Source organism: Cotesia glomerata, linkage group LG6 (assembly GCF_020080835.1).
Source record: "Cotesia glomerata isolate CgM1 linkage group LG6, MPM_Cglom_v2.3, whole genome shotgun sequence".
Lineage (NCBI taxonomy): Eukaryota > Metazoa > Arthropoda > Insecta > Hymenoptera > Braconidae > Cotesia > Cotesia glomerata.
In genome coordinates this window covers 23,848,981-23,876,846 of record NC_058163.1, presented here as the reverse complement: position 1 = coordinate 23,876,846, position 27,866 = coordinate 23,848,981, and the positions used below count along the sequence as shown (strand labels likewise).

The 27,866-nt window shown below is 25.2% G+C and overlaps 1 protein-coding gene across 1 annotated transcript; it reads left to right on the top strand.

The window, feature by feature from the left end:
• Positions 1-194: 194 nt before the first annotated feature.
• LOC123267557 (aryl hydrocarbon receptor nuclear translocator-like protein 1) lies at positions 195-27,271 on the top strand (the record flags this gene model as incomplete). The annotated part of the gene is made up of 7 exons (XM_044732247.1): positions 195-755; positions 20,186-20,352; positions 21,590-21,663; positions 21,955-22,053; positions 22,617-22,986; positions 24,549-24,818; positions 26,337-27,271. Coding segments are annotated over exons 1-7 (2,175 nt in total), but the record flags the coding sequence as incomplete, so codon positions are not given.
• Positions 27,272-27,866: the final 595 nt, after the last annotated feature.

Below are 27,866 nucleotides of genomic sequence, written 5' to 3'. Positions count from 1 at the left end.
ATTATTAAATCAACCAAATATATTTATAAATTATGAGATTTAAATAATAAAAGAAGAAATGTTTATTTTAAATCTATTGTGCAAATAATTATAAATATTTATTAATAATGTAAAAAGTGTGTGAAATTTGGGAAGAAAAATTATTTTTACTGAAGAAAGTGTAAAAAAAAAAAATAAATACAATTGAAGATAATTATTAAGAATGTATATTATAAAATCTAAAATTAATTGATAGATAATATAAATAAATTGAGTGCAGTTAAAAAAATCTAGAGTGAACGCCGGTAAAAATAAACCGGTATATTTTATAAGATGGCGCTTGAATATGACTTTAAATTGGAACATTATTACTCAATTAGCGGTAATACGGGGTTAATAATTTGTGAATCGATGCACTTGTTTGTTTTGTGTATACGATAGTGATAATTATTTGTAAATAAAATAGTTAAACAATAGAGAGTAATCAGGAATTGTTATTATAATCACTAATCAGTAATGTGGCAACAAGATCCTTCGTATTTGGTAAATGTACCGCAACAAGAGCTATTGCAACAGATCGATAATAACGATGCGCTCCAATCGAAAATTAAAGCTACAATGGGCGAATCTGAAACAGAGGAGCTGCTACACCAGCAATATCAACAACAACCGGTTAAATTGGCCATGATGCCACCAAACAATCTTATTGTCAGTCAAACCATGGGTATGGGGCATCATCATCGTAATGCCACAAGGGAACGGACGCCGAGTTCAAGGTCTGTTTCAGGGCCGTCACGTCACTGCGTGAGCCTTAAATATTTTATTTCATTTGTTTAATCATAACAAATGTCTTCGATTGTAAAAACAACCATTTTTGTTCATTTCTTCTTTAGAGGAATTTTTTAAAAAATTTCTTCTTGAAGAAATTTCTCACTACGTGAGCCTTAAATTATTTATTCCATTTGTTTAATTATAATAAATATCTTCAATTGTAAAAACAACCATTTTTCTTTAGATAAATTTTTTTAAAATTTCTTCTTGAAGAAAGTTCTCACTACGTGAGCCTTAAATATTTTCTTCCATTTGTTTAATTATACCCAATATCTTCAATTGTAAAAACAACCATTTTTATTTATTTCTTCTTTAGATAAATTTTTTTTTAATTTCTTGAAGAAATTTCTCATTATGTGGGCCTTAAATATTTTATTTCATTTGTTTAGTTATAATATTGATAATAATAATATATTCATTTAGCTAAGTAGCTATTATTGTTTTACAATTAGTTTTATAACAAATACTTTTAATTTTAGAAACAAAGATTTTTGTTTATTTCTTCTTAAGATAAATTTTTTTTTTAATTTCTTCTTGAAGAAATTTTTCACTACGTGAGCCTTAAATATTCTATTGCATTTGTTTAATTACAATAAATATCTTCAATTGTAAAAACAACCATCTTTGTTTATTTCTTCTTTAAATAAATTTTTCTTAAAATTTCTACTTAAAGAAATTTTTTACTACATAAGCCTTAAATATTTTATTTTAATTATTTAATTATACCAAATATCTTCAATTGTAAAAACCATTTTTGTTCATTTCTTCTTTAAATGAATTTGTTAAAAAATTTCTTCTTGAAGAAATTTCTCACTACGTGAGCCTTAAATTATTTATTCCATTTTTTTAATTATAATAAATATCTTCAATTGTAAAAACAACCATTTTTCTTTATTTCTTCTTTAGATAAATTTTTTTTTAATTTCTTGAAGAAATTTCTCATTATGTGGGCCTTAAATATTTTATTTCATTTGTTTAGTTATAATATTGATAATAATAATATATTCATTTAGCTAAGTAGCTATTATTGTTTTACAATTAGTTTTATAACAAATAATTTTAATTTTAGAAGCAAAGATTTTTGTTTATTTCTTCTTTAGATAAATTTTTTTTTTTAATTTCTTCTTGAAGAAATTTTTCACCACGTGAGCCTTAAATATTCTATTGCATTTGTTTAATTACAATAAATATCTTCAATTGTAAAAACAACCATTTTTGTTTATTTCTTCTTTAAATAAATTTTTCTTAAAATTTCTACTTAAAGAAATTTTTTACTACATAAGCCTTAAATATTTTATTTTAATTATTTAATTATACCAAATATCTTCAATTGTAAAAACCATTTTTGTTCATTTCTTCTTTAGAAGAATTTTTTAAAAAATTTCTTCTTGAAGAAATTTCTCACTACGTGAGCCTTAAATTATTTATTCCATTTTTTTAATTATAATAAATATCTTCAATTGTAAAAACAACCATTTTTCTTTATTTCTTCTTTAGATAAATTTTTTTTTAATTTCTTGAAGAAATTTCTCATTATGTGGGCCTTAAATATTTTATTTCATTTGTTTAGTTATAATATTGATAATAATAATATATTCATTTAGCTAAGTAGCTATTATTGGTTTACAATTAGTTTTATAACAAATAATTTTAATTTTAGAAGCAAAGATTTTTGTTTATTTCTTCTTTAGATAAATTTTTTTTTTTAATTTCTTCGTGAAGAAATTTCTCACTACGTGAGCCTTAAATATTTTATTCCATTTGTTTTACAACAAATATCTTCAATTATAAAAACAACTATTTTTGTTCATTTCTTCTTTAAATGAATTTGTTAAAAAATTTCTTCTTGAAGAAATTTCTCATTATGTGAGCCTTAAATATTTTATTTTATTTGTTAAATTATACCAAATATCTTCAATTGTAAAATCCATTTTTGTTTATTTCTTCTTTAGATAAATTTTTTAAAAAATTTCTTCGAGAAATTTCTCATTATGTGAGCCTTAAATATTTTATTTCATTTGTCTAATTATAATAAATGTCTTCAATTATAGAAACAACCATTTTTCTTTTTTTCTTCTTTAGATAAATTTTTGTTAAAATTTCTTCTTGAAGAAATTTCTCACACGTGAGCAGTAAATATTTTATTTCATTCGTTTAATTATAAAAAATATCTTCAATTGTAAAAACAACCATTTTTGTTTATTTCTTCTTTAGATAAATTTTTTTTTTAATTTCTTCTTAAAGAAAGTTCTCACTACGTGACCCTTAAATATTTTCTTCCATTTGTTTAATTATACCCAATATCTTCAATTGTAAAAACAACAATTTTTATTTATTTCTTCTTTAGATAAATTTTTTAAAAAGTTTCTTCTTCAAGAAATTTCTCACTGCGTGAGCCTTAAATATTTTATTTCATTTGTTTAATTACAACAAATGTCTTCAATTATAAAAACAACCATTTTTATTTATTTCTTCTTGAGATGCATTTCTTTAAAAGACATTTCTTCACATTAAATTTCTTCTTGAAGAAATTCTCACTACGTGAGCCTTAAATATTCTATTGCATTTGTTTAATTACAACAAATATCTTCAATTGTAAAAACAACCATTTTTGTTTATTTCTTCTTTAAATAAATTTTTCTTAAAATTTCTACTTAAAGAAATTTTTTACTACGTGAGCCTTAAATATTTTATTTTAATTATTTAAATATAAAAAATACCTTCAATTGTAAAAACAACCATTTTTGTTTATTTCTTCTTTAGATAAATTTTTTTAAAAATTTCCGCAAGAAGAAATTATTAAAAAATTGTTCAGCTTTTAAAATAAATTTTACACTTTATTTTAAATAGTAAAATTTAATTATTAAGTCTGTAATAATTAATTAAAAAATGAAGTATATATAATAAAATACAACGAAGATATTATTAAGTAGTCGTCCTTGTAAATTTAAAAATGAGTGACAAGATTCAGACTGACAGTCTAATATTGAGCTAAACTGTAGTTTTAAAAGTTTTGTCAAGTCAATGGCACCAAGCAACTGTTTTCCTTTTGCTTAAGCTGATTCATTCTGGGTGTATCTACCTAATATGCGACCGGTCTCTAACGTGAAGATGATAGTCATTTTTAGCTTTAATTTAACAGAAGAAAAAAATTTTTTTAATTTATTTTTTATTTTATAATTGTCTTTGTGAATAGTAATAACAGCAGACATTGTTTGTTTTATTGAGTTTAGGTACTTGACCAGTCAAATCAATTTCTTCACCAGACTATTTCTTTATTCTCTTATTGTAACATTCTTTATTTTATTTTTTTCTATATATACTTCACATTGAATTATTATCAATAAATAAATTTCAACTAATCTTTGATACTCAAAAAGAGTAATTGAAATTTCTTTATAAAAAAAAATATTGCAGAATTTAACTTTAAATGTCAATGAATATTAAAATGAGTAGATAATTTAACAATCCAGTCTCACAAGTGACTTTTAAATCAGAAATTAATTTTAATAATAATTTAATGACATTTTATAAATAAAAAAATATATATTTATTATTATTATTCACAAGTTTTAAAATAAAAAATTATTACTTTGAAAACAATAATGTTTTATGTTAATTATTTGAATATATTAATAATTTAATACGCATTGTAAATAAATTTATTATTATAAATGTATCAATAGAATCAATAATAATTTAATAGTAATTAAATACGAGATAAAAAATATATGTTCGGTGTTCAATTTAGAATAAAAATAGATGAAAATTAATTTAGCATATATTTAATAATTTTATAAAAAAAAAATTAGAAAAAAAATTGACAACTAGAAATTTAAAAAAATAAAATATGCAATTTTGTTTTCATAATTTTTTACAACAAATTTTTTTGTCAAATAAATTAAAAAAATTTTAAACTGTAATGTAATTAAAAATAGAATTATGATAAAGGATTCTCCGGATTTAAGTAGCAAAATACTGCGAAAAAATTGAAGAAATATCAGCGTCTTGTAGTACTTAGCATCTATACATAAACATGTAATATTATTGTCAACTTTGTTGAGTTAAGTGCTACGATAATGACGCATTGGCTTTGACCGCGATGTCCTCTACCTAGGACATTACGTTTCTCGTTTGGTTGGTCATATACTTGATACTATACTGTTTATTACATTATACACAACATTAACTATCTATTTTAACATAGATATTTAGAATATAATAATATTATGACTAAGATTAACAATGAATTTTTTTTACAATGTATTTTTATGCAACTAACATTTCTTCTTTAAAAAAAAAATAACTAATTATAAATATTTATAAAATAGTTAATTTATAAAACGTAAACAAAATAATAAATGATTAATAATTGAAAAAAATCACGCTGTTTACATAAAAGTAACTCTATCTACTTTAAAAGTACTTGTAGTACTCAGAATTATTTATCGTAAAATTTTATCTAATATTTAAATTGAATTATTAAAAATAAAATAAAATTGTGAAGTTATCAATTAAAAGAACTAGCATAATGATAAGTAATATAAAAAAAAAAAAATTCATAATAATGAAAAGTTTTTCATTATTATTATTATTATTATTATTATTATTATTATTATTATTATTATTATTATTATTATTATCCAAAAATATCAAGTCAGCAATAAAAACAGCAATAATAATAATAATAATAATAATAATAATAATAATAATAATTCTTGTTTTTTAAATTATTAAATTTATTATTATTATTATTATTATTATTATTATTATTATTATTATTATTATTATTATCCAATAACAGCAAGTAAATAATAACGACAGCAATAATAATAATAATGATAATAATAACTTTTGTTTTAAAAAATTTTCATTATTATTATTATTATTATTATTATTTAATTGTTATTATTTAATTGTTATTTTTTAGAATAAAGTTGAAATAAAATTAAATTTTAAATAAAATTGTGAAACTATCAATTAAAAAACTAGCTTAATGATAAGTAAGATAAAAAAATAGAATTGCAATTTACATTAAATCTTCAAATGAATATAAAAAAAAAAATTATCAATGTTTATCACAACAAGATATTGGTTTTTAAAATTTAAATAAGTTACTGATAGTTGACAAATGATTCTTTCCAATGTCATTCTGATTATTAATTTTTTAGCGCAATTCTTTTTAGATAATAAATTACAAGTACAATTTTATTTTTAATATTTTAATTTAAAATATAAAAATTGTCGATTAATTTATGTTTTTGTAATTATATTTATATACAGTCGTTGTACAGATGTGTCCATGGATATCCATTTTAATTAAAAATAACAATTAAATTACCAAGTTGTTATAATAACTCCGTATATATATATATTTTTATAAAATATTGATGTTTTATAAAGTCTGTTGCATATATATATATATATTTATCAAATTTTTCAAACTCAAGGTTTAACATATGCGTGTCGAGGTACAATGACCGATAATTGCCAACGCTGTTTTACTTAGAGTGCGTAATAGTGATAATTTTTAATATAACCATTATGTGATTTACTTTTGCGTAATCTTCAAATAGACGGTTATTATTTACTTAAATAATACAATAACATAGAAATTCATATGTCTTCACATTAATTATTTTCTATTCACTGATTAATTCATGTAATTTATTATTAATAACAAACCAACGATCGGAAGACTACTATAATAATAATGTAATACAGAGCGGTAGTAAAAATAATTATTAATAAAATAGTTTTACTGGAGAAACTTTCGTCGTTTCGTCACTTAAAAGCTGTGACATTATGTTACATAATACAGAATTGAAATTTTAAATTTTAATAAATTTATGTACAAGATAATGTTAATGCAGTAATTAATGAATCAAATTTTTGACAACTACCGACATGCTTGGTGATATCAATTTAGTACTGTGTTAAGATTATTTTCGAAATCACTTATATTATTATTTTATCATGTATGTGATAGTGGTCGTAGAACAGTCTTTTATTTTATTTTATACGATCATCAGAAATATTGAATCAACATCTGTTTACATAATATGGCACTTGTAGCCTCATTCTGTTGATAACATATTCTAACAATTTTAGACGTCATTTTGATTGATTCAAAAGTACATGTGTATAAATAAATAAGGATAGATTTATAGATAGTTAATTTGTTGTATGAAAATTAAATTAGCAGATATTTAGGATTTTTTTTATTTGAAAAAATTATTACAAAAAAATAAGACAAAATCAATACGTAGAAAATTTATATGTGTATTTATATGATAAAGTGGGTTTTTATAGTTAAATTTGGTATCATTAGAAAGGTCTTGACCTGGAGTTGTGCCTTTTCAAGGTTTCATATCATTCTCACCAATAGTCAATTTATGATGATAAGTATTTAGGCAGCATTCGAAAATTCATTATCTCTAGATAGATAACTAAGAAATGACCTTGTATCTCGTGAACTATTGACATATTTTAAAATATAAGCTCATCCTGATATTACACTCATCAAGACTTTTCATTTGAGTACACACATCAATTTTTCATATATATATATATATATATATATATATATATATATATATATATATATATATATGATAAATATATCAAAATGCATACAATAAATATATATATATCAATAGCTCACAAGATATTTGTTAAATTGCACTGTACTTTCTTAACTATAGACGCTTTTAAGGATATAAGCTCATCTTGATGTTACACTCATCAAGAGCTTTCATTTGAGTACCCACATGCACTTTTCATATATTTTTGATATATACATTTATATAATATATATAAATATATAAAATATATGAAAAGTTGATGTGGGTACTTAAATGAAAGCTCTTGATGAGTGAAACATCGGAATGAGCTAATATCTTTAAAAATGTCAATAGTTAAGAAATGTCCTTATATTGTGTGAACTATTGACATTTTCGAAGATATGAGCTCATCCCGATATTACACTCGTCAAGACGTTTCATTTAAGTACCCACATCAATTTTTCATATATTTATATATATTATATATATATGTATATAAGAAAAATATATCAAAATGCTTGTGGGTACTCAAATGATAGCTCTCGATGACTGTAGCATCGGGATGAGCTTATATCTTTAAAAATGTTAATAATTTAGAAATCACCTTATATTTTGTGAACTATTGATATTTTCAAAGATATAAGCTCATCCCGATGTTACACTTATCGAGACCTTTCATTTAAGTACCCACATCATTTTTCATATATTTATATATATTATATATATGTATATATGAAAAATATATCAAAATGCATGTGGGTACTCAAATGAAAGCTCTTGATGAGTGTAACATCAGGATGAGCTTATATCTTTAAAAATGTTAATAGTTAAGAAAGTACAGTGCAATTTAACAAAAGTCATTATTTAGTAAAACAAAATTTTATTTATTTATAGTTCACAAGTCTGGGCAGTCACATAGTGACTGCAAGGTTGCTAGTTTCAATATCAGTATATAAAATTGAAATTGCCAGATATTTGACAATTTTAAGGATTTTTTTTTTTACTAAAAAAGTTATTAGAAAAGAAAATTTCATATGTAAAAGATTTAAAAAATCATAAGTGCAATTTTCTAATTTTAATTTAGCAGAAGTTTTAAATCAAATTTTTTTTAACTTCTGCTAAATTCATTATTAATAGATGAAAATTAAATTAGCATATATTTAAAAATTTTTCCGATTTTTCTTAATGAAAAAATTATTACAAAAATTCTACATGAAGATTTGAAAATTTTGATGTGCAATTTAAAAAACAAATTTTTTTACTTCTAATTTATTTAATAAAAATTTCAATTGTACAAGGTTGATAAACCATTAAAAAAAGCAATAATAATTTTTTTTTGCTAAGTAATAAAATTATTAATTAGATTTATAATTGAAGTAATTAAAACAAAGTCAGTCACTGAAATGATATTAATGAGAAAACCTCATCATAAAAAGAAGATAAGTATAATAAACTGCGTTATATCTTCAAATAATCTCAAAGTAAAAATTACCGCACATAAAAAACAATTAAAAATTGTGTAATTACAAAAACAGAAATAGAGTTACTATTGTAATTATAATTATTAACGAAACAGTAAATTATTGAGTAAATAGTTAAACACTTAACTACACATCAATAAACCCGATCAACTGTTATGAATACAAGAACGAAGCCCTGCAAATACTATCTTTATGTTGAGCGACTCGATAATAGTATAATACTAGTGTAGTACAATGTATACATATATACATGTATTCTGTGAGAACGATATAAAATGAGAAAGATAACAAAGTCGATGCCCTCATCTACATTTTCGTCCCCATTCTTCGAATGATACGTATTTTTAAATCTAAAGCAGTTTTAACAACACGTGTATAATATATCAAAATGCTCCTCCATTTTCTTTCTTATGGTTGCGACGTCCATTTTTTTTTATTTTGTGTCTTCTCTGTTACTTATTTAGATTCGATGTCACGGATTACTGTCCATTATATATATATATATATATATATATATATATATATATATATATATATATATATATATATATATATATATATATATATATAAAGAATGCGAATTATAGTAATTGAGCCAGACAGTCTGATGAAAACTAATACATATTTATATTATCTATATTATTAAGAGAATAAGCAAAATTTTGTGGCCAGTGTATTTATATGATAAAATGGGTTTTTATGGTTAAATTTGATGTCATTATAAAGGTCTTGAATTTGTGCCTTTTCAAGGTTTTATATCGTTCTCACCGATAGTCAATTTATGATGTGAAGTATTTAGGCTGCATTCGAAAATACTCTATCTCTAGATAGATAATTACAAAATGACCTTGTATCTCGTGAACTATTGACATTTTAGATATAAGCTCATCCCGATGTTACACTCGTCGAGACCTTTCATTTAAGTACCCACATCATTTTTTCATATATTTATATATATTATATGTATATGTATATATTAAAAATATATTAAAATGCATGTGGGTACTCAAATAAAAGGTCTTGATGAGTGTAACATCGGGATGAGCTTATATCTTTAAAAATGTCAATAATTAAGAACTGACATTATTATCTTGTCAACTATTGACATTTTTAAAGAGATAATTTTGCTTTATTTAATAATGACTATTGTTAAATTGCACTGTACTTTCTTAATTATTCACATTTTTGAAGATATAAGCTCATCTCGATGTTACACTCATCAAGAGCTTTCATTTTAGTACCCACATGCATTTTTAATATATTTATCATACATACATATATATGATAAATATAAATATATGAAAAATTGATGTGGGTACTCAAATGAAAAGTCTCGATGAGTATAACATCAGAATGAGATTCTATCTTAAAAAATGTCAATAGTTCACAAGATACAAGGTAATTTGTTAATTATTGATATTTTCAAAGATATAAGCTCATCCCGATGTTACACTCATCAAGACCTTTTATTTGAGTACCCACATGCATTTTAATATATATATATATATATATATATATATATATATTATATATGAGAAATATATGAAAAATATATGAAAATACATGTGGGTACTCAAATGAAAGCTCTTGATGAGTGTAACATCGGGATGAACTTATATCTTTAAAAATGTCAATGGTTAAAAAATTACAGTGCAATTTAACAAATATCTTATGAACTATTAACATTTTTAAAGATATAATCTCATTTCGATGTTATACTCATTGGGACCTTTCATTTGAGTACCCACATCAATTTTTCATATATTTTATATATTTATATATATTATATATACGTATATATGAAAAATATATGAAAAGTGCATGTGGGTACTCAAATGAAAGCTCTTGATGAGTGTAACATCGAGATGAGCTTATATCTTCAAAAATGTGAATAATTAAGAAATTATAGTGCAATTATACAATAGTCATTATTTAATAAAGCTAAATTTTATTTATTTATTGTTCACAAGTCACGGCAGTCACATAGTGACTGCAAGGTTGCTAGTATTGTAAAATTTTATAAATATTAGCACTTTTTTCTTCATTATTGTCAAAAACTTCCTTTGTCAGAAGACATAATTAAAAAATGATTGACAATGTTTTCAATTCTTTATGAGAGCAGAAAAATAAATTTTCTGTAAAAAATCTCTCGGAAAATTTCTATCATTAGTTGCAGGGTAGGCAATTTTATGTGTAAAAAGTTTTCTTCATGCTTGAATTGTAAGTAAAAAAGGGAACTTTGACCCAACTCTGTAAGAGATAACATTTTTTTTTTAAGGAGAATTTTTCCACTAAAAGTTCTCAAGGCGTAAGCAAAAAATTATTTTTAAATAAACCCTGATCTATAAAAACACTGGTAGAAATAATAAATAATGGAGGAAAATATTGAATTTAGTTTGTCGATAAATTTTTCTATTGGGTAGTTGGCTATATATTCACAGTAGTTTGTTGACTGACTTTAACTTATAGTACACAGTAGATATATTTGCAACATGACTGGTACATAATACATATTTGTACCGTAAACATAATATAACAAAGAGTGAATAGAAGAAATCAAAGGCTTCGGAAAGTTTTTATGCATAAAGAAATACATTTATATGTGCATATAACTTTTCTCACTTTTCCGACAAACATAATAAATATATAACTACTTTTTATTTGCATACATTATTGTTCTGCTTTCAAGTTTTTATGTATCAATTTATAATAAATTCTACGACATTCGTTTAAAGTCTAAATATCCTTTGATAAGTTATGTAACTATAGTATCAAACTTGCGAACTATTGGATTTCCAGCGACGTTGAAAAAGGAACATATAAAAATTATTTTAAGATGCTTTGGTGATTATACCGTTGAATATTCTGACAACGAATAATAATAATAATAATAATAATAATAATAATAATAATAATAATAATAATAATAATATTGTCTACAAAGTAGACTTATAGTCTTGATGCATAATGCATAATATTACGAAGTTACGTAGTATTATGTAGAATAGAAGAGAGATAGATTATCAAAAACACAATTATTATTATTATTATTATTATTATTATTATTATTATTATTTGCAATGTTTTTATTTTTTGAAGACTGGTTTTTATAATACTTTATATATAAATGTTGGATATCCAGTCTAATTCACGATTTTTTCTCTAATTATTCATAATATCGTCCACGTCTGGGCCGTCCGTATTATTTTTTCAGTCAAATTTACCTTTAATGAAAAATTTAGATAAGAATTTTTAAATTGTTTATGCCTAGAGGGAAAAATTTGGAGAAAATTAGAGAAAAAATTGTGAATTAGTTTAAATAGTATACACTCCTCGGGAAGTAAATAAGAAAGCCTCAGATCACATGTTTGTTGACCTCGGCTTCGCCTCGGCCAACAATTGCATGTGATCTGAGACATTTCTTACTTTACTTCCCTAGGTGTGTAATATACTATTCTAAATCTGAAAAAATAAAATATGGTGTGCCCCAAGGTTCGAAACTTGGACCACTTTTATTTATAATATATATATTAATGATGTAGTAGATAGACTTAAAAAAATTAATGTAAAATGTAAATTATTCGCTGATGATATGAAAATATATTTTAGTAGTAAATATTTAAAAATAATAGAAAGCAAACTAAACGAAAGTTTAAAAATTTTATCTGATTGGTTAAAAGAGTTTCAATTAAAAATTAATATTAATAAAACACATTATATGATCTTGCATGATAAAAGGGCTCAATAATATTTTGAGGGAAATGTGATATTAAATATAATGACGTAATTCTTAATGAAGTGAAAGAAATAAAATATTTAGGAGTTATTTTAGACGACAATTTAACATTCAATAAAAATGCTATATTTACATAAAAAAAAATTGCCCAAAAATTAAATATTTTATATAGACTTAATAACAGCGTTAGTACTTTTACAAAATGCATGATATATAAAACAATCATCGCCCCTCATTTCAATTATTGTAGTAATATTATGATAAATTATGACGATAACAAGATATAGTATATTACACGCCTAGGGAAGTAAAGTAAGAAATGTCTCAGATCACATGTAATTGTCGGCCGAGGCGAAGCCGAGGTTGACAAACATGTGATCTGAGGCTTTCTTATTTACTTCCCGTGGAGTGTATACTATTTTTTTGTCCGACGAAGGCGGAAAGCGGCAACTTAGTTTAGCGCAGCGGGACGAAAGTTGTCACTTTCCGCCCGGAGGGCAAAAAAAAATATATTACAGAAAATGCAAAACCGAGCCATGCGAAACATTCTTTTAGTAAACAAATATACTAAGGTAAAAGCCCCAATTATTGACGCTATAAGAGACAAAGTTATGATTTGATTTTTTTTAAGCAATCAAATATAAATATCGTTGAATTTTGTTTGTGGTAATGTCTTAAGTAATGTTTTAACTAATCAATTTCTTTTTTTAAAATGATAATCAGTGATATTTACTAATTAATTTTAAATAATTAAATAGATAATCTGGATACACCAATTATTGACGGGTTAAAAAACTGATTGATCTAATTATTGACGTACCGTAACCCCAATTATTGACGCCCCTACTGCGCATGCGTCGAATCATTTGGTTATATTTTTATTTATCAAAACTTTATATAAAGTAATCAATATTATTAAAGTTAATCAATAATAATTTCTATGAATGATTAATTATTATTAAAAATATAACAATTTATTCAAAAACTTATTTAACACCAAAACACGCCGAGTTATTTGACAGTTAAAAGCCTTGAATATAATCGCGTATATAACGTATTTTTCTCACCTCCGGGCGGAAAGCGTCAATTTTCCTCCCGCTGCGCTAAACGAAAATGCCGCTTTCCGCCTCCGTCGAGGAGAAAAATAGTATACACACCATGGGCAGTAAATAAGAAAGCCTCAGATCACATGTTTATTGACCTCGGCTTCGCCTCGGACAACAATTACATGTGATCTGAGACATTTCTTATTTTACTGCCCTAGATGTGTAATATACTATTATACTTAAAAAAAGGCGTCATAGCGCTGTTGACTGGCTGTCAATATGGGATTCACCATAAAAATTATGAACTAGTTATTGACTCCCATTATTTAAATATTATAAAGCATACAATTAATTTCGATTATTCAATTTTATAAATATTTCATGTACTGTTAATTAAAAAAAAAGTAGGTCATATAATTACATGAAAAAATTAATTTAAACTCGGCAGTTAAAAAAAATGCTTTTCTAACCAAAGTTGTTAAGAAAATAGACGCTCGTAAGCTGATTTGATGAACTGGTGGTAACTTTATTTTTTTTTAATAATTAATATTTAATATTTTGAACTGAAAGTGATTTTTTTTCAATTTTTTAATTAATTAGAATTTAATAAAAATTTATTTGATCGTTATTCTTATTACAGATAATTTAATATATTTAAAGATAATTTAGGGTGTCAATATTTAGACCCCCGTCAATAATTGGGGCTTTTACCTTAGTATAAAACTAATGTTAGAAACACTCGGATAGCTTTCTATTAAACAGTAAATAATTTACAATACTTGTATATTTATTTATAAAATGATAAACAAATTAACACCAGCTTATCGTTATGAACTCATTCAATATAACAGTGAACGATGTACATATAAGACAAGAAATCAAAAACTATTAAATATTGATTTTACAAAAACACATACAGCAGAAAATACCATTATTTACAAAGGATATGACTGGTATAATAAATTGCCACCAAATGTTAGAAATGAAAAATCCTTGATGAGTTTTAAAAGAGAGTTAAAAGATCATATTAAATTATGTATAGATATTTAAGATATTTATTGTTAATATGTATGAGTCAGAATTTCTTAAGCGGGCCACTAAAAATCGGCTATTCGATTTTGATATATCTATGAGCATATTTTGGTAGCTTTATAGGTTGAAAGTAATACCCTAAAATGATTTTTGAAAATTTCAATTTTTCAAAAATTTATGATCGAGTAAAAATTTCGAGTACTTTTTTTTTTAAATTAAAATATATCAGTGAATAATTGCTGGATTTTAATGAAACTCGGTTTGTATGCTAAGGAATAGCAGATGAATAGAACAAAAATAATTTACGGAAAAAAAAAAAATTGTTTATAATTAATTAGTTTCATAATAAACAAATGGTAATTTAACTAACTTCTCGGTGTTGTAGAAAAAATTTTTTTTTATAAAAATATTCGTTGAACTATTAACTAAATGATGGCACAAGAAAATTTTAGTGCTCTCTTATTAGGAAAAAGATATGAACGATTGAATGTGGTAGACAGCGGCCGAGGCGGACGTGCTAGGCCGAGCGCTGCTCCCATGCCGAGCTTCCGAACATACTTCTACCTTCTGCAATTTTCCAGGCTGAATAAAACTTTAAAAATAAATGATATTATTGAATATTTATTAAAATTCAGAATTTATTTCTTTACAGATTTTGTAACTTTCATGACAGAACTTTTGCAATAATTTGAAATAATTTTACACTTAAGTGCCGATCCCATCTTTTTCTCGCGTCGCACTCACGGCGAGAAACGGTACTATCCTTGTTGCACTCGTGATGATAAAGCTAATTGCAGTTTTATGTTTTTCTCTTAAACAAATGAGAATTTCGAAGAAAACGCTCAGCTATAAAATAAATAATTAAAAAATCTATTACGTAGCTGAGCGTTTTTTTCGAAAATCTTCTTTGCTTAGACGAGAAATGAAAAGCTGCAATCATAGGGACCGGCTCTTAAGGGAATTATTTTTACACGGTTTGAACGAATGAAATGTACGGGTTCCATTAATGGTTTTAGCTGTTGAAAAGCGTTCCTTCAAATACTCTTCGTGTCTTTTATATTCATCTAAAGAACAGAAATTAAATTCAATTTTTTAAAAATATAATTTGCCCATTCAAAAAGGCCTTGTGTTGTTACAATAGTTTTGTCATTTATTTTTAAAGTTTTATTTAGCCTGGAAAATTGCAGAAGGTAGAAGTATGTTCGGAAGCTCGGCGTAGGAGTAGCGCTCGACGTAGCACGTCCGCCTCGGCCGCTGTCTACCACATTCAATCGTTCATATCTTTTTCGTGGTAAGAGAGCACTAAAATTTTCTTGTGCTATCATTTAGTTAATAGTTCAACGAATATTTTTATAAAAAAAAATTTTTTCTACAACACTGAGAAGTTAGTTAAATTACCATTTGTTTATTATGAAACTAATTAATTATAAACAATTTTTTTTTTTTTTACGTAAATTATTTTTGTTCTATTCATCTGCTATTCCTTAGCATACAAACCGAGTTTCATTAAAATCCAGCAATTATTCACTGATATATTTTAATTTAAAAAAAAAGTACTCGAAATTTTTACTCAATCATAAATTTTTGAAAAATTGAAATTTTCAAAAATCATTTTAGGGTATTACTTTCAACCTATAGAGCTACCAAAATATGCTCATAGATATATCAAAATCGAATAGTCGATTTTTAGTGGCCCGCTTAAGAAATTCTGACTCTATATAAATGATTGACTGTAACATTTTTTTAATGTAGCAAATTGCTAAATAAAAAACACATTATTATTATTATTATTATTATTATTATTATTATTATTATTATTATTATTATTCAAAAATATCAAATCGATAATAATAATAATAATAATAATAATAATAATAATAATAATAATAATTGTTTTTGCGATTTATTATTATTATTATTATTATTATTATTATTATTATTATTATAAATTTTTTTATCTGTTATTTTTTAGAATAAAGTTGGAATAAAAGATACAAAAATTATTCTAATTAAAAAAAAAATTGAAATAGTAATAATAAACAATAATAATAAAATATAAAACCAAGATTGTTATTATTATTATAATAAATTTTTTTAATTGCTATTTTTTACAATAAAGTTAGAATAAAAAATACAAAAATTATTCTAATTAAAAAAAACTTGAAATAGTAATAATAAAATATAAAACCAAGATTATTGTTATTATTATTATAAATTTTTTTGTTATTTTTTAAAATAAAGTTGGAATAAAAAATATAAAAATTCTAATTAAAAAAAAAATTGAAATAATAATAATAAAATATAAAACCAAGATTATTATTATTGTTACTATTTCTTTTTCCTATTGAATTATTACAAGCTATGTAGTACATAGTACTGAATAATTGTATTGGGGTATGGGGATGTTAGCCGAATACGAATGGATAGGAGCTCGTTCTGTTGAATTTGGATGGCTCACGCAGGCTTACAGTGAGGCAGGACGCGGTCGACGCCCAAATCCAAATCCACCAGAGGTGCCCAATTCATATGTATGGCCACATCTTTTTTCTATTTTCCTTATTTTTATTATTTTTCTTCACACTCTGTCAACATCAGACAAGAGTTAGCACTTATTCATTACATATTCTTCTGTAAAAAAATAAAAAAATTTTTTAATTATTAAAATTTTCTATAACTAAAATAATTAATAAATTTAAATAATTACATTTATTTTTTTACAAAGATTGCTTGTAAAAACTTGTACGATATAAAAATGAAAATTTACCCAAACATTGATGGAATGCTGATGGCCAGTGGTGCGCAATTTCACTGTTAAATTATACCATGAAATTTCTTTAGTAAAAAAATTTATATTTTTAATTAATTATAATTTATACTTACACAAAAATTGTAATATTAATAAATTGGAGTAATAAATTATTTTTTCTTCATTTTTTTGAATGAAAATTCAGATAAATAATTAGACGAGGTTAATACAGGGGCTTTTTGTGAGCATATATTGATTTTATGGGTACACATTGCACATTAAAAGTATGCTGCAAGTAAGCGGAGTCAGACATACGTTTATAACTGCCCTTGACCTTGAACCTTGCACAGTGGAGGCAAAAAACCCCATGTATTCTTCTTTTTCCGCTCTTTAATACTTGAATCCTTTATGCCCAGATATATACAATCCTGAAGTTTTATTTAAATATCGATTGTTACTTCAAGCCCTGCGTCACCGTTTCATTTCAAGCTTGTCTTTACCTATGCTACTTTTTTTTTTATTTTTCTTTTTATTATTATTATTGTTATTTTTTTTTACATTCATTATAATTTTATGTTTCTGCCTACACTATTATATTTATGAGCTATAAAATCAAATATTATAGGTATTGAAACATGAAAAGTTTTTTTTTATGAATTACATACCATAAATTTTTAATTTTTAAATAAAAACATGTTACGATGTTTGAATAATAAACAATAAAATAAAGTCAATATAATAATTAAAAAATTAAAGAAAACAAAATCATACTGAAGTTAGCTGACAGCTGTCGATTTTTTTAAATTTTTATAACAAATCAATTATAATTAAAAAAGTTCTTCTAAAAATTTAAATTAATAATTTTTTTTAATTTCACATATAAAATATTTTTATTAAATTTTCTTTAACAATAATTTTATTGCCATAGAATTTTATGAAAAAAACATTAAATAAAAAAATTCCACATGTGAAAATTAAAAAAAAAACTAGCAACCTTGCAGTCACTATGTGACAACCGTGACTTGTGAATTATGAGTGAATAAAATTTTGCTTTATTAAATAATGATTATTGTTAAGTTGCACTGTACTTTTTTAACTATTGATGTTTTTTAAGATATAAGCTCATGCCGATGTTACACTCATCAAGAGCTTTCATTTGAGTACCCACATGCATTTTTGATATATTTTTCATCTATACATATATATAATATATATTTCAAAGGTATAAGCTCATCCCGATGTTATACTCATTAAGAGCTTTCATTTGAGTACCCACATGCATTTTTGATATATTTTTCAGATATACATATATATAATATATATAAATATATAAAATATATAAAATATATGAAAAATTAATGTGGGTACTTAAATGAAAGGTCGTGATAAGTGTAACATCGGTATGAGCTTATATCTTTGAAAATGTCCCTAGTTCAGAAGATACAAGCTAATTTCTTAATTATTGACATTTTTAAAGATATAAGCTCATCTCGATATTATACTCATTAAGAGCTTTCATTTGAGTACCCACATGCATTTTTGATATATTTTTCAGATATACATATATATAATATATATAAATATATGAAAAATTGATGTAGGTACTTAAATGAAAGGTCGTGATAAGTGTAACATCGGTATAAGCTTATATCTTTGAAAATGTCCCTAGTTCAGAAGATACAAGCTAATTTCTTAATTATTGACATTTTTAAAGATATAAGCTCATCTCGATATTATACTCATTAAGAGCTTTCATTTGAGGATCCACATGCATTTTTGATATATTTTTCATATATACATATATATAATTATATATAAATATATGAAAAATTGATGTAGGTACTTAAATGAAAGGTCGTGATAAGTGTAACATCGGTATAAGCTTATATCTTTGAAAATGTCCCTAGTTCAGAAGATACAAGCTAATTTCTTAATTATTGACATTTTTAAAGATATAAGCTCATCTCGATATAATACTCATTAAGAGCTTTCATTTGAGTACCCACATGCATTTTTGATATATTTTTCAGATATACATATATATAATATATATAAATATATGAAAAATTGATGTGGGTACTTAAATGAAAGGTCTTGATGAGTGTAACATCGGTATGAGCTTATATCTTTGAAAATGTCCCTAGTTCAGAAGATACAAGCTAATTTCTTAATTATTGACATTTTTAAAGATATAAGCTCATCTCGATATTATACTCATTAAGAGCTTTCATTTGAGTATCCACATGCATTTTTGATATATTTTTCATATATACATATATATAATATATAAAATATATGAAAAATTGATGTGGGTACTTAAATAAAAGGTCTTGATAAATGTAACATCGGGATGAGCTTATATCTTTAAAAATGTCAATAATTCACAAGATAGTGGGTAATTTCTTAATTATCTATCTGGAGATGCTTATCAATAATTGACTATTGATGAGAATAATATGAAACCTTGAAAAATCACAAATTCAAGTCAAGATCTTTGTATTGACACTAAATTTAACTAAAAAAAACCGATTTTATCATATGACTATTCTGAACACAAAATTTTTCTTATTCTCTTAATAATATAGATTATTAAAAATGAATTAAAAAATATTTTTTTAGAATGCAATTGATTTGTAATAAAAATAAAAAAAATTTAGTTGTTAGCTAACTTCAGTATCAGAAAATTTCCTGAAAGCAATTATGGTGTCAATAATATATGAATAATAAATTATCTTAATTAATACTCATACATGTTTAAATTATAATTACAGCAGTTCCCGAGCTTCGCGTAACCTGGCGGAAAAACAGCGACGTGACAATCTAAACACCAATATCGCGATGATGGCCGCATTAGTACCCAATATAGCGTCAAGCTCAAAGCGTCACGACAAAATTTCTATTCTCAGACTTGCCGCTGCTTATCTGCGGTCTAATTTTGGTAAGTATAATAAGTATAATTAAAAATAACAATTATCATTGTATAATAATACATCGCGTTACTAGAACCATAAGGGCGTACCTCAAAATGGTTCTGCAGAACCATAAGGGCGTATAAAAAAATTTTTTTTGCTCCAATCAATGTAAAAATGTTGAAAATATTAACCTAATAGTAACCTAATATTAACCTAATAATAATAGTAACCTAATATTAACCTAATATTAAAAATATTAACATCTATGGAAAAAACGAAAAAAAATTTTTTTTTTGTGATACGCCCTTATGGTTTTAAGAAAACATTTTTCTAAAACCATAAGGGCGTATCCTGTTTTTTCGGTTTATTATCAATTATGGGTCAGAGTAAGAAAAAAATTTGCAAAGGTAATAGAATATCACTCCACAACTTGATTTATGTCAACAAATATTTATCTAAGTGAGAAAACTAATAAAAAATTAAGGAAAAATAAATTCATCAGAGTATTACTCCAATGCCATCTCCATCGTCAGGATCATCTGTGTCTAAGATTATAAAAGTAAAAAAAGATTTGTTAATTTTTTTTAACTAGATAATGACAAAAATTTATAAACTATGACCATGGCTGAAAGTTAAACTTTGATAATACCGATGATATTTTGTGGGACAGTGACTGATGTACAAAAATGATTTAGATCATCAAACTTGCTTCAAGATATTGGTATTGAATAATCATAACAATTCTCAAGAACAAAGTTCTTTTGAATGACTTTTAAAATTACAGTTCTAAATGGCTTACAAAACTCTTTTGTTAATTGTAAATAGATCTGAAGAAAAAAAAAATCAATTTTGAAAAACTTTCAGGCTAATTTTATTAACTTGAAGACATACCGATTATTCTCAAGTTGTTATGAATTTATTTGTTCTTAATTTTTCATTCGTTTTTTCACTCAAATAAATATTTGTTGATATAAATTAAGTTGTGGAGTGATAATTTCTATCACCTTTGCAATTTTTTTTTACTCCGACCTATAATTGAAAATAAACCGAAAAAACAGGATACGCCCTTATGGTTTTAGAAAAATGTTTTCTTAAAACCATAAGGGCGTATCACAAAAAAAATTTTTTTTTCGTTTTTTCCATAGATGTTAATGTTTTCAATATTTTTACATTAATTCGAGCAAAAAAAATTTTTTTACACGCCCTTATGGTTCTAGTAACGCGACGTATCATATACAAAAAATAATAATTATTATCTCACAGCAATTGGTCCTGGTGTTCGCGACTTTATCCCGCCGGAGTACAGTGATATCGACCTTGAAGAAAATTTTGTTGACGTGAGTATTTATATCAAAACTTAAAATTAATTATTAATTGTTATAATATTTAAGTTTAGAGACATCTGACAATTTTTTAAATTTTTTTCAAAAAAAAAAATTACATAAAAAAAAAATTTCAAATTTAAAAGCTTTAAAAATTTATAAAAGCAATTTTTTTATAATTTATTTAAAAAAAAAAATTAAAAAATTATTAAGTGTCTGCTAATTAAAGTATCATTAATTTTTATTTATTTTTTATTAATTTATTAATTATTAATAATTTTATTTATTTTTTAATAATTATTAAAGGGCTTCGATGGAACGGGAAGTTTTCTTCTAGTCGTTACAATAACCGGCAATATTGTTTACATCAGTCCACGTGTGGAAGGACCTCTTGGTTACTCACCAGTAAGATAATAAATAATTTTATTAAAATAAAAGTAAAAAATGAGTTCATACGATGAGACAGAGTTAATTAAAGTATAATGCAAAAACAGGTTTCATAATTTTTATTTGCATATTGATGAAATAAAATATTATTTTAATAAAAAAAACTCGTCAGATTACACACGTGTCACTCTAGAGAATTTTCAGACACGTATCGACCCACTCAGTGGTACTTTAAATCGACTGGGAATATGTGGAAAAAGTTTATAATAATAATAATTTTCACATATTTTATAGTACATAATTTAATAAAAATATAATTATAATTCCTAATAATAATAAGTAACGTGGGTGTCCCACATTTGGTTCAGCATCTTAAATAAATTTTTTCTGTCTATATAAAAATATACTCACAAAGATATAATTTTAATGATAAAAGTATGTACAATCAGACGGGTATTGTATCCAAAGAAATGGAGACTATCCTGCGGTGATAACTACTTCGCATCATAAAAATATCAAATAATTATGATGATAATAATATACTATACAATATTAATAATTAAAAAAAAAAAAAATTGCAGGTTGAAATGATGGGTAAATCAATCTTCTCATATGTACATCCGGAAGATCATTCAGAGCTTTCAAAAGCGCTAACACCCGATGAATATGTTCAGCCAGTCAAAAAAATAGCGTATTACAATGAAGACTGCAGTACCAATGAAGAAACCACAAATACTTCTTCTAATTCTACAGCTGTTTCTACAATAACAAATAATAATAATAGTAATATTAATCATAATAGTAACAGTAATTTCAAAGAACAGCGACGTAGTTTTTATGTTAAAATAGCACAACGTACTAATTCAAGAGGTGAGCATACGCAATTTAAATGTTTTCACGTATCGGGCGTATTACGACTGGCTGATTTTTTAAGGAAGAAAAATAATTCAGGTAATTTTTTTTTTTTATTATAAATATTTATGATACTGAAGTTGACAAGCGTTAGAATTTTATAGTCATTGAATTACTATGAAAAAAATTTAATAAAAAAATTCTACATGTGAAAATAAAGAAAAATTATTAGTGGAAAACTTTTGAAAAAAATCTATATTATTAATAAAAAAAATTTTGTGTCCTAGTCATATGATAGAATCGGTTATTTTAGAGAAATTTAGTGTCTTTGTAAAGGTCTTGATTTGAATTTGTGCCTTTTCAGGATTTTATATCATTCTTACTGATAATCAATTTATGATGGCAAGTATTTAGGCTGCATTCGAAAATGCTCTATCTCTAGATACATAATTAAGAAATTACCTTATATCTTGTGAACTATTGACATTTTTAAAGATATAAGCTCATCTCGATGATACGCTCATCAAGACCTTTCATTTGAGTACCCACATCAACTTTTCATATATTTTATATATTTATATATATTATATAAATGTATATATCAAAAATATATAAAAAGTGCATGTGGGTACTCAAATGAAAGCTCTTGATGAGTGCAACATCAAGATGAGCTTATATCCTTCAAAACGTCTATAGTTAAGAAAGTACAGTGCAATTTAACAAATATCTTGTGAGCTATTGACATTTTTAAAGATATAAGCTCATCTCGATGATACACTCATCAAGACCTTTCATTTGAGTACCCACATCAACTTTTCATATATTTTATATATTTATATATATTATATAAATGTATATATCAAAAATATATGAAAAGTGCATGTGGGTACTCAAATGAAAGCTCTTGATGAGTGCAACATCAAGATGAGCTTATATCCTTAAAAACGTCTATAGTTAAAAAAGTACAGTGCAATTTAACAAATATCTTGTGAGCTATTGACATTTTTAAAGATATAAGCTCATCTCGATGATACACTCATCAAGACCTTTCATTTGAGTACCCATATCAATTTTTCATATATTTTATATATTTATAAATATTATATATATGTATATATGAAAAATATATCAAAAATGCATGTGGGTACTCAAATGAAAGATCTTAATGAGTGTAACATCAGGATGAGCTCATATCTTTAAAAATGTCAATAATTAAGAAATGACCTTGTATCTTGAGAACTATTGACATTTTTAAAGATATAAGCTTATCTCGCTGATACACTCATCAAGACCTTTCATTTGAGTACCCACATCAACTTTTCATATATTTTATATATTTATATATATTATATAAATGTATATATCAAAAATATACGAAAAGTGCATGTGGGTACTCAAATGAAAGCTCTTGATGAGTGTATTATCTGGATGAGCTTATATCCTTAAAAACGTCAATAGTCAAGAAAGTACAGTGTAATTCAACAAAATTCATTCTTTAATAAAGCAAAATTTTATTGATTTATAGTCCACAGTCACTATTACTAGTTTTTATTATTGTAATTAATTCGTTATAAGAATTAAAAAAATTGTCATTTTCAGTATCATAAATATTTAATATTTTCTATCCATATTTTTAACTGAAAAATTTTGTAATTCTTCAGAAAATTCACCAGCAGTAGCAGCAACAAGTAATGATATTATATTTACTGGTATTGCTAAAGTGATCCACAAGCGTATCACTGAGTTATCATTGTACGAAGCTAACAAGCAAGAATACATAACTAGGCACCTAGTGGATGGCCGAATTGTATTCAGTGATCACAGAATAGCTCTTGTAGCTGGGTATATGTCTGAGGAAGTATCTGGTGTCAATGCTTTCCGATTTATGCACAAGGACGATGTAATGTGGGCAATTACAGCATTAAGACAAAGTTAGTACTTTATCATACGAAGTATTTCAGATCCCAGTTAATATAATAAATAAATAGTTCAGTTTCGCCATGGATCATGGCTTCTTCAGGCATCTAATTAAAACATACAAAAATTAGTAATGTTATATACAATATAGATAACAAAATATTTTAAAACAATTTTTTATACATTATAGATAACAGACTCTTTATAAAAAAATTTATTCAAAAGCAAAAATTTTTTTTTTTAAATTAAAAAAAAACTCTTTTAAAATTATAAAATATAAATAACATTTCTAAAAAAAATTCATTTTTCAAGTTAATGTTTTTTTAGAAATGTTATTTATATTTTATAATTTTAAAAGAATTAAAAAAAATTTTTTTTTTTTTAATTATTTTATAAAGAGCCTATATTGTTATCTATATTTTATAAAACATTGTTTTAAAATATTTTGATATCTATATTGTATATCGCGTTACAAATGCCATAAGGGCGTACCAAAAAATTTTTTTCGGGAATCGATGTAGTTATGCCTAAAACGGGTAGAAATGCAAAAAAAAATGTTGGTACGCCCTTATGGCACCCAGGGTACCTACCGGAATCCCTAAGGGCGTACCAAAAAATTTTTTTTCGGGAAATAACGTATTTTTACTTGAAACGCGTAGAAATGACGAAAAAAAATTTTTTTCAAATTTGAAATTTTTTGGTACGCCCTTATGGCACCGGGGGTACCCACTGGGGGCCATAAGGGCGTACAAAAAGAAATTTCAAATTTGAAAAAAATTTTTTTCGTAACTTCTACGCGTTTCAAGTAAAAATACGTTGTTTCCCGCAAAAAAATTTTTTTGGTACGCCCTTATGGCGCCCGGTAGGTACCCTGGGTGCCATAAGGGCGTACCAAAAAATTTCAAATTTGAAAAAAAATTTTTTTCGTAATTTCTACGCGTTTCAAGTAAAAATACGTTGTTTCCCGCAAAAAAATTTTATTGGTACGCCCTTATGGCGCCCGTTAGGTACCCTGGGTGCCATAAGGGCGTACCAAAAAATTTCAAATTTGAAAAAAATTTTTTTTCGTCATTTCTACGCGTTTCAAGTAAGTATACGTTGTTCCCCAAGAAAAAATTTTTTTTGGTATGCCCTTATGGCTCCCGGTAGGTATCCTGGGTGCCATAAGGGCATACCGAAATTTTTTTTTGCATTTCTGCCCGTTTCAGACATAACTACGTCGATTCCCGGAAAAAAAATTTTTGTACGCCCTTATGCCTTTTCAAGGGTATTTTTTTCGGGATACGCCCTTATGGCATCAGTAACGCGATATAACATTTCTAATTTTTGTAATTTTTATATGTATCTTCTAATTAGATGCCTGAAGAAGCTATGGATCCATAGCGAAACTTCGCTGAATTGAAAATAAAAAAATGACATAAAAAAAAATTTGATCCGTAATAACTTGAACTATTTATTTATTGTTAGTACTTTATTATTATTATTATTATAACAAAACAATTATTAATCCTAAAATCTAACTATTATTTCAGTGTACGATCGCCGTGAAGGTTTTGGCACCTCGTGCTACCGTTTGCTCTCAAAGAGCGGTAAATTTATTTATTTACGTACCCACGGTTGGCTAGAGTTCGACAACAAAACCGGTACATTCGAGTCATTCATCTGCGTCAACACTCTGGTAGAAAAAGACGAAGGGGAGAATTTAATAAAAGAACTGCGCAATCGTTTCTCAGCCACAGTAACGCAAATCAGCGCAACATCAGCCGGAACCTTAACAGTAGCATCATCTTCATCAGCTTCAGCATTGTCGCCTTCTCTTTCTTCCTCATCTTCAACAACCTCATCATCATCTTCCCACTTCTCGCCTTGTTCGCCTCCAAAATTTGGCCTGTCGCCAGAATTATCATCTTCATCAGCAGTAACGACAGCAGCGCCAACAGCAGTAGTTCCAACATCCACCACATCATCATCTTCTTTGTCTACAGCAACGCCATCTACTCCAGCGTCAGTTGGGACGCTAACAAAATCGCCTTCACAATCGGAACAAAATGTCGAGGATCCAACCCAGCTTGAAGATGCTATTTATCAATTAATTAGCACGCTTAAATCTCCAACAACAGCTTCAAATTTATCACCACCTACTTCTGATATCGAGTGTAACCTCGAAATTGCCGAAACAACCTCGATTTCTTCAGCTATGACGTCAGTGATGCCAACGCCATCTAGCGGAGCTAGTAGTAATTTGTTTAAATTATCTTCAGCGGATAATAATATTTCTAAGGTGGAAAATAATAAATTTGAAGATGATTCGAGTCATAAAAATAAACGGATTAAAACAGAATTATCAAATTCAATTGATTCATCATTAAATCAATTAAATGGTTATGATGTTAATAATCGTAAAAAAAAACTAAACTGTCATAATTCGACAAAATTATTAAATAACAGTGAAAAAAAATTAACTGATGATAAATTAATAATAAATGATAAAATGTTAAGTTTAAATAGTCAAAATTTATTATTTAGTGGTAATAAAATAAATAATAGATTAATGAATGATAATGTCGATAGTAATGATGATTGTGAGGATAATTTAAAGCAATCGAACAATATTTATTTAAAATATAATAATGGTAATGTAAATAAAAATGAACAAGAAGCTACAACGTGTGTTAAAATTGAATTAAATGGTATAGGTATTAAACGTCCTGGTGAAGATGATAAACGTAAAGATAAACGACGGCATATTTCAATCAGTTCAAGCGATCAAGTTAATAATTTAATTGTTGTTAAAAATAATGAATTAATTGTTAATAAATTAAAATTACAGGAGAAAAAATTTTCCGGGGATGATAATGATGATGATAGGGTGATACACGTTAATCAATCAAATAATTTAATAATAGATAATAATCAAGTGAATAATGATAAAAAAACTATTATTGATGATGATACATTATTTAATATAGATAATCATATTAATGGACAAAATGAACAATTTGGTCAGGTTAAATTAATTTATAATGAAAAAGATTGTGAAACGATAAAAAATTATCAACAAT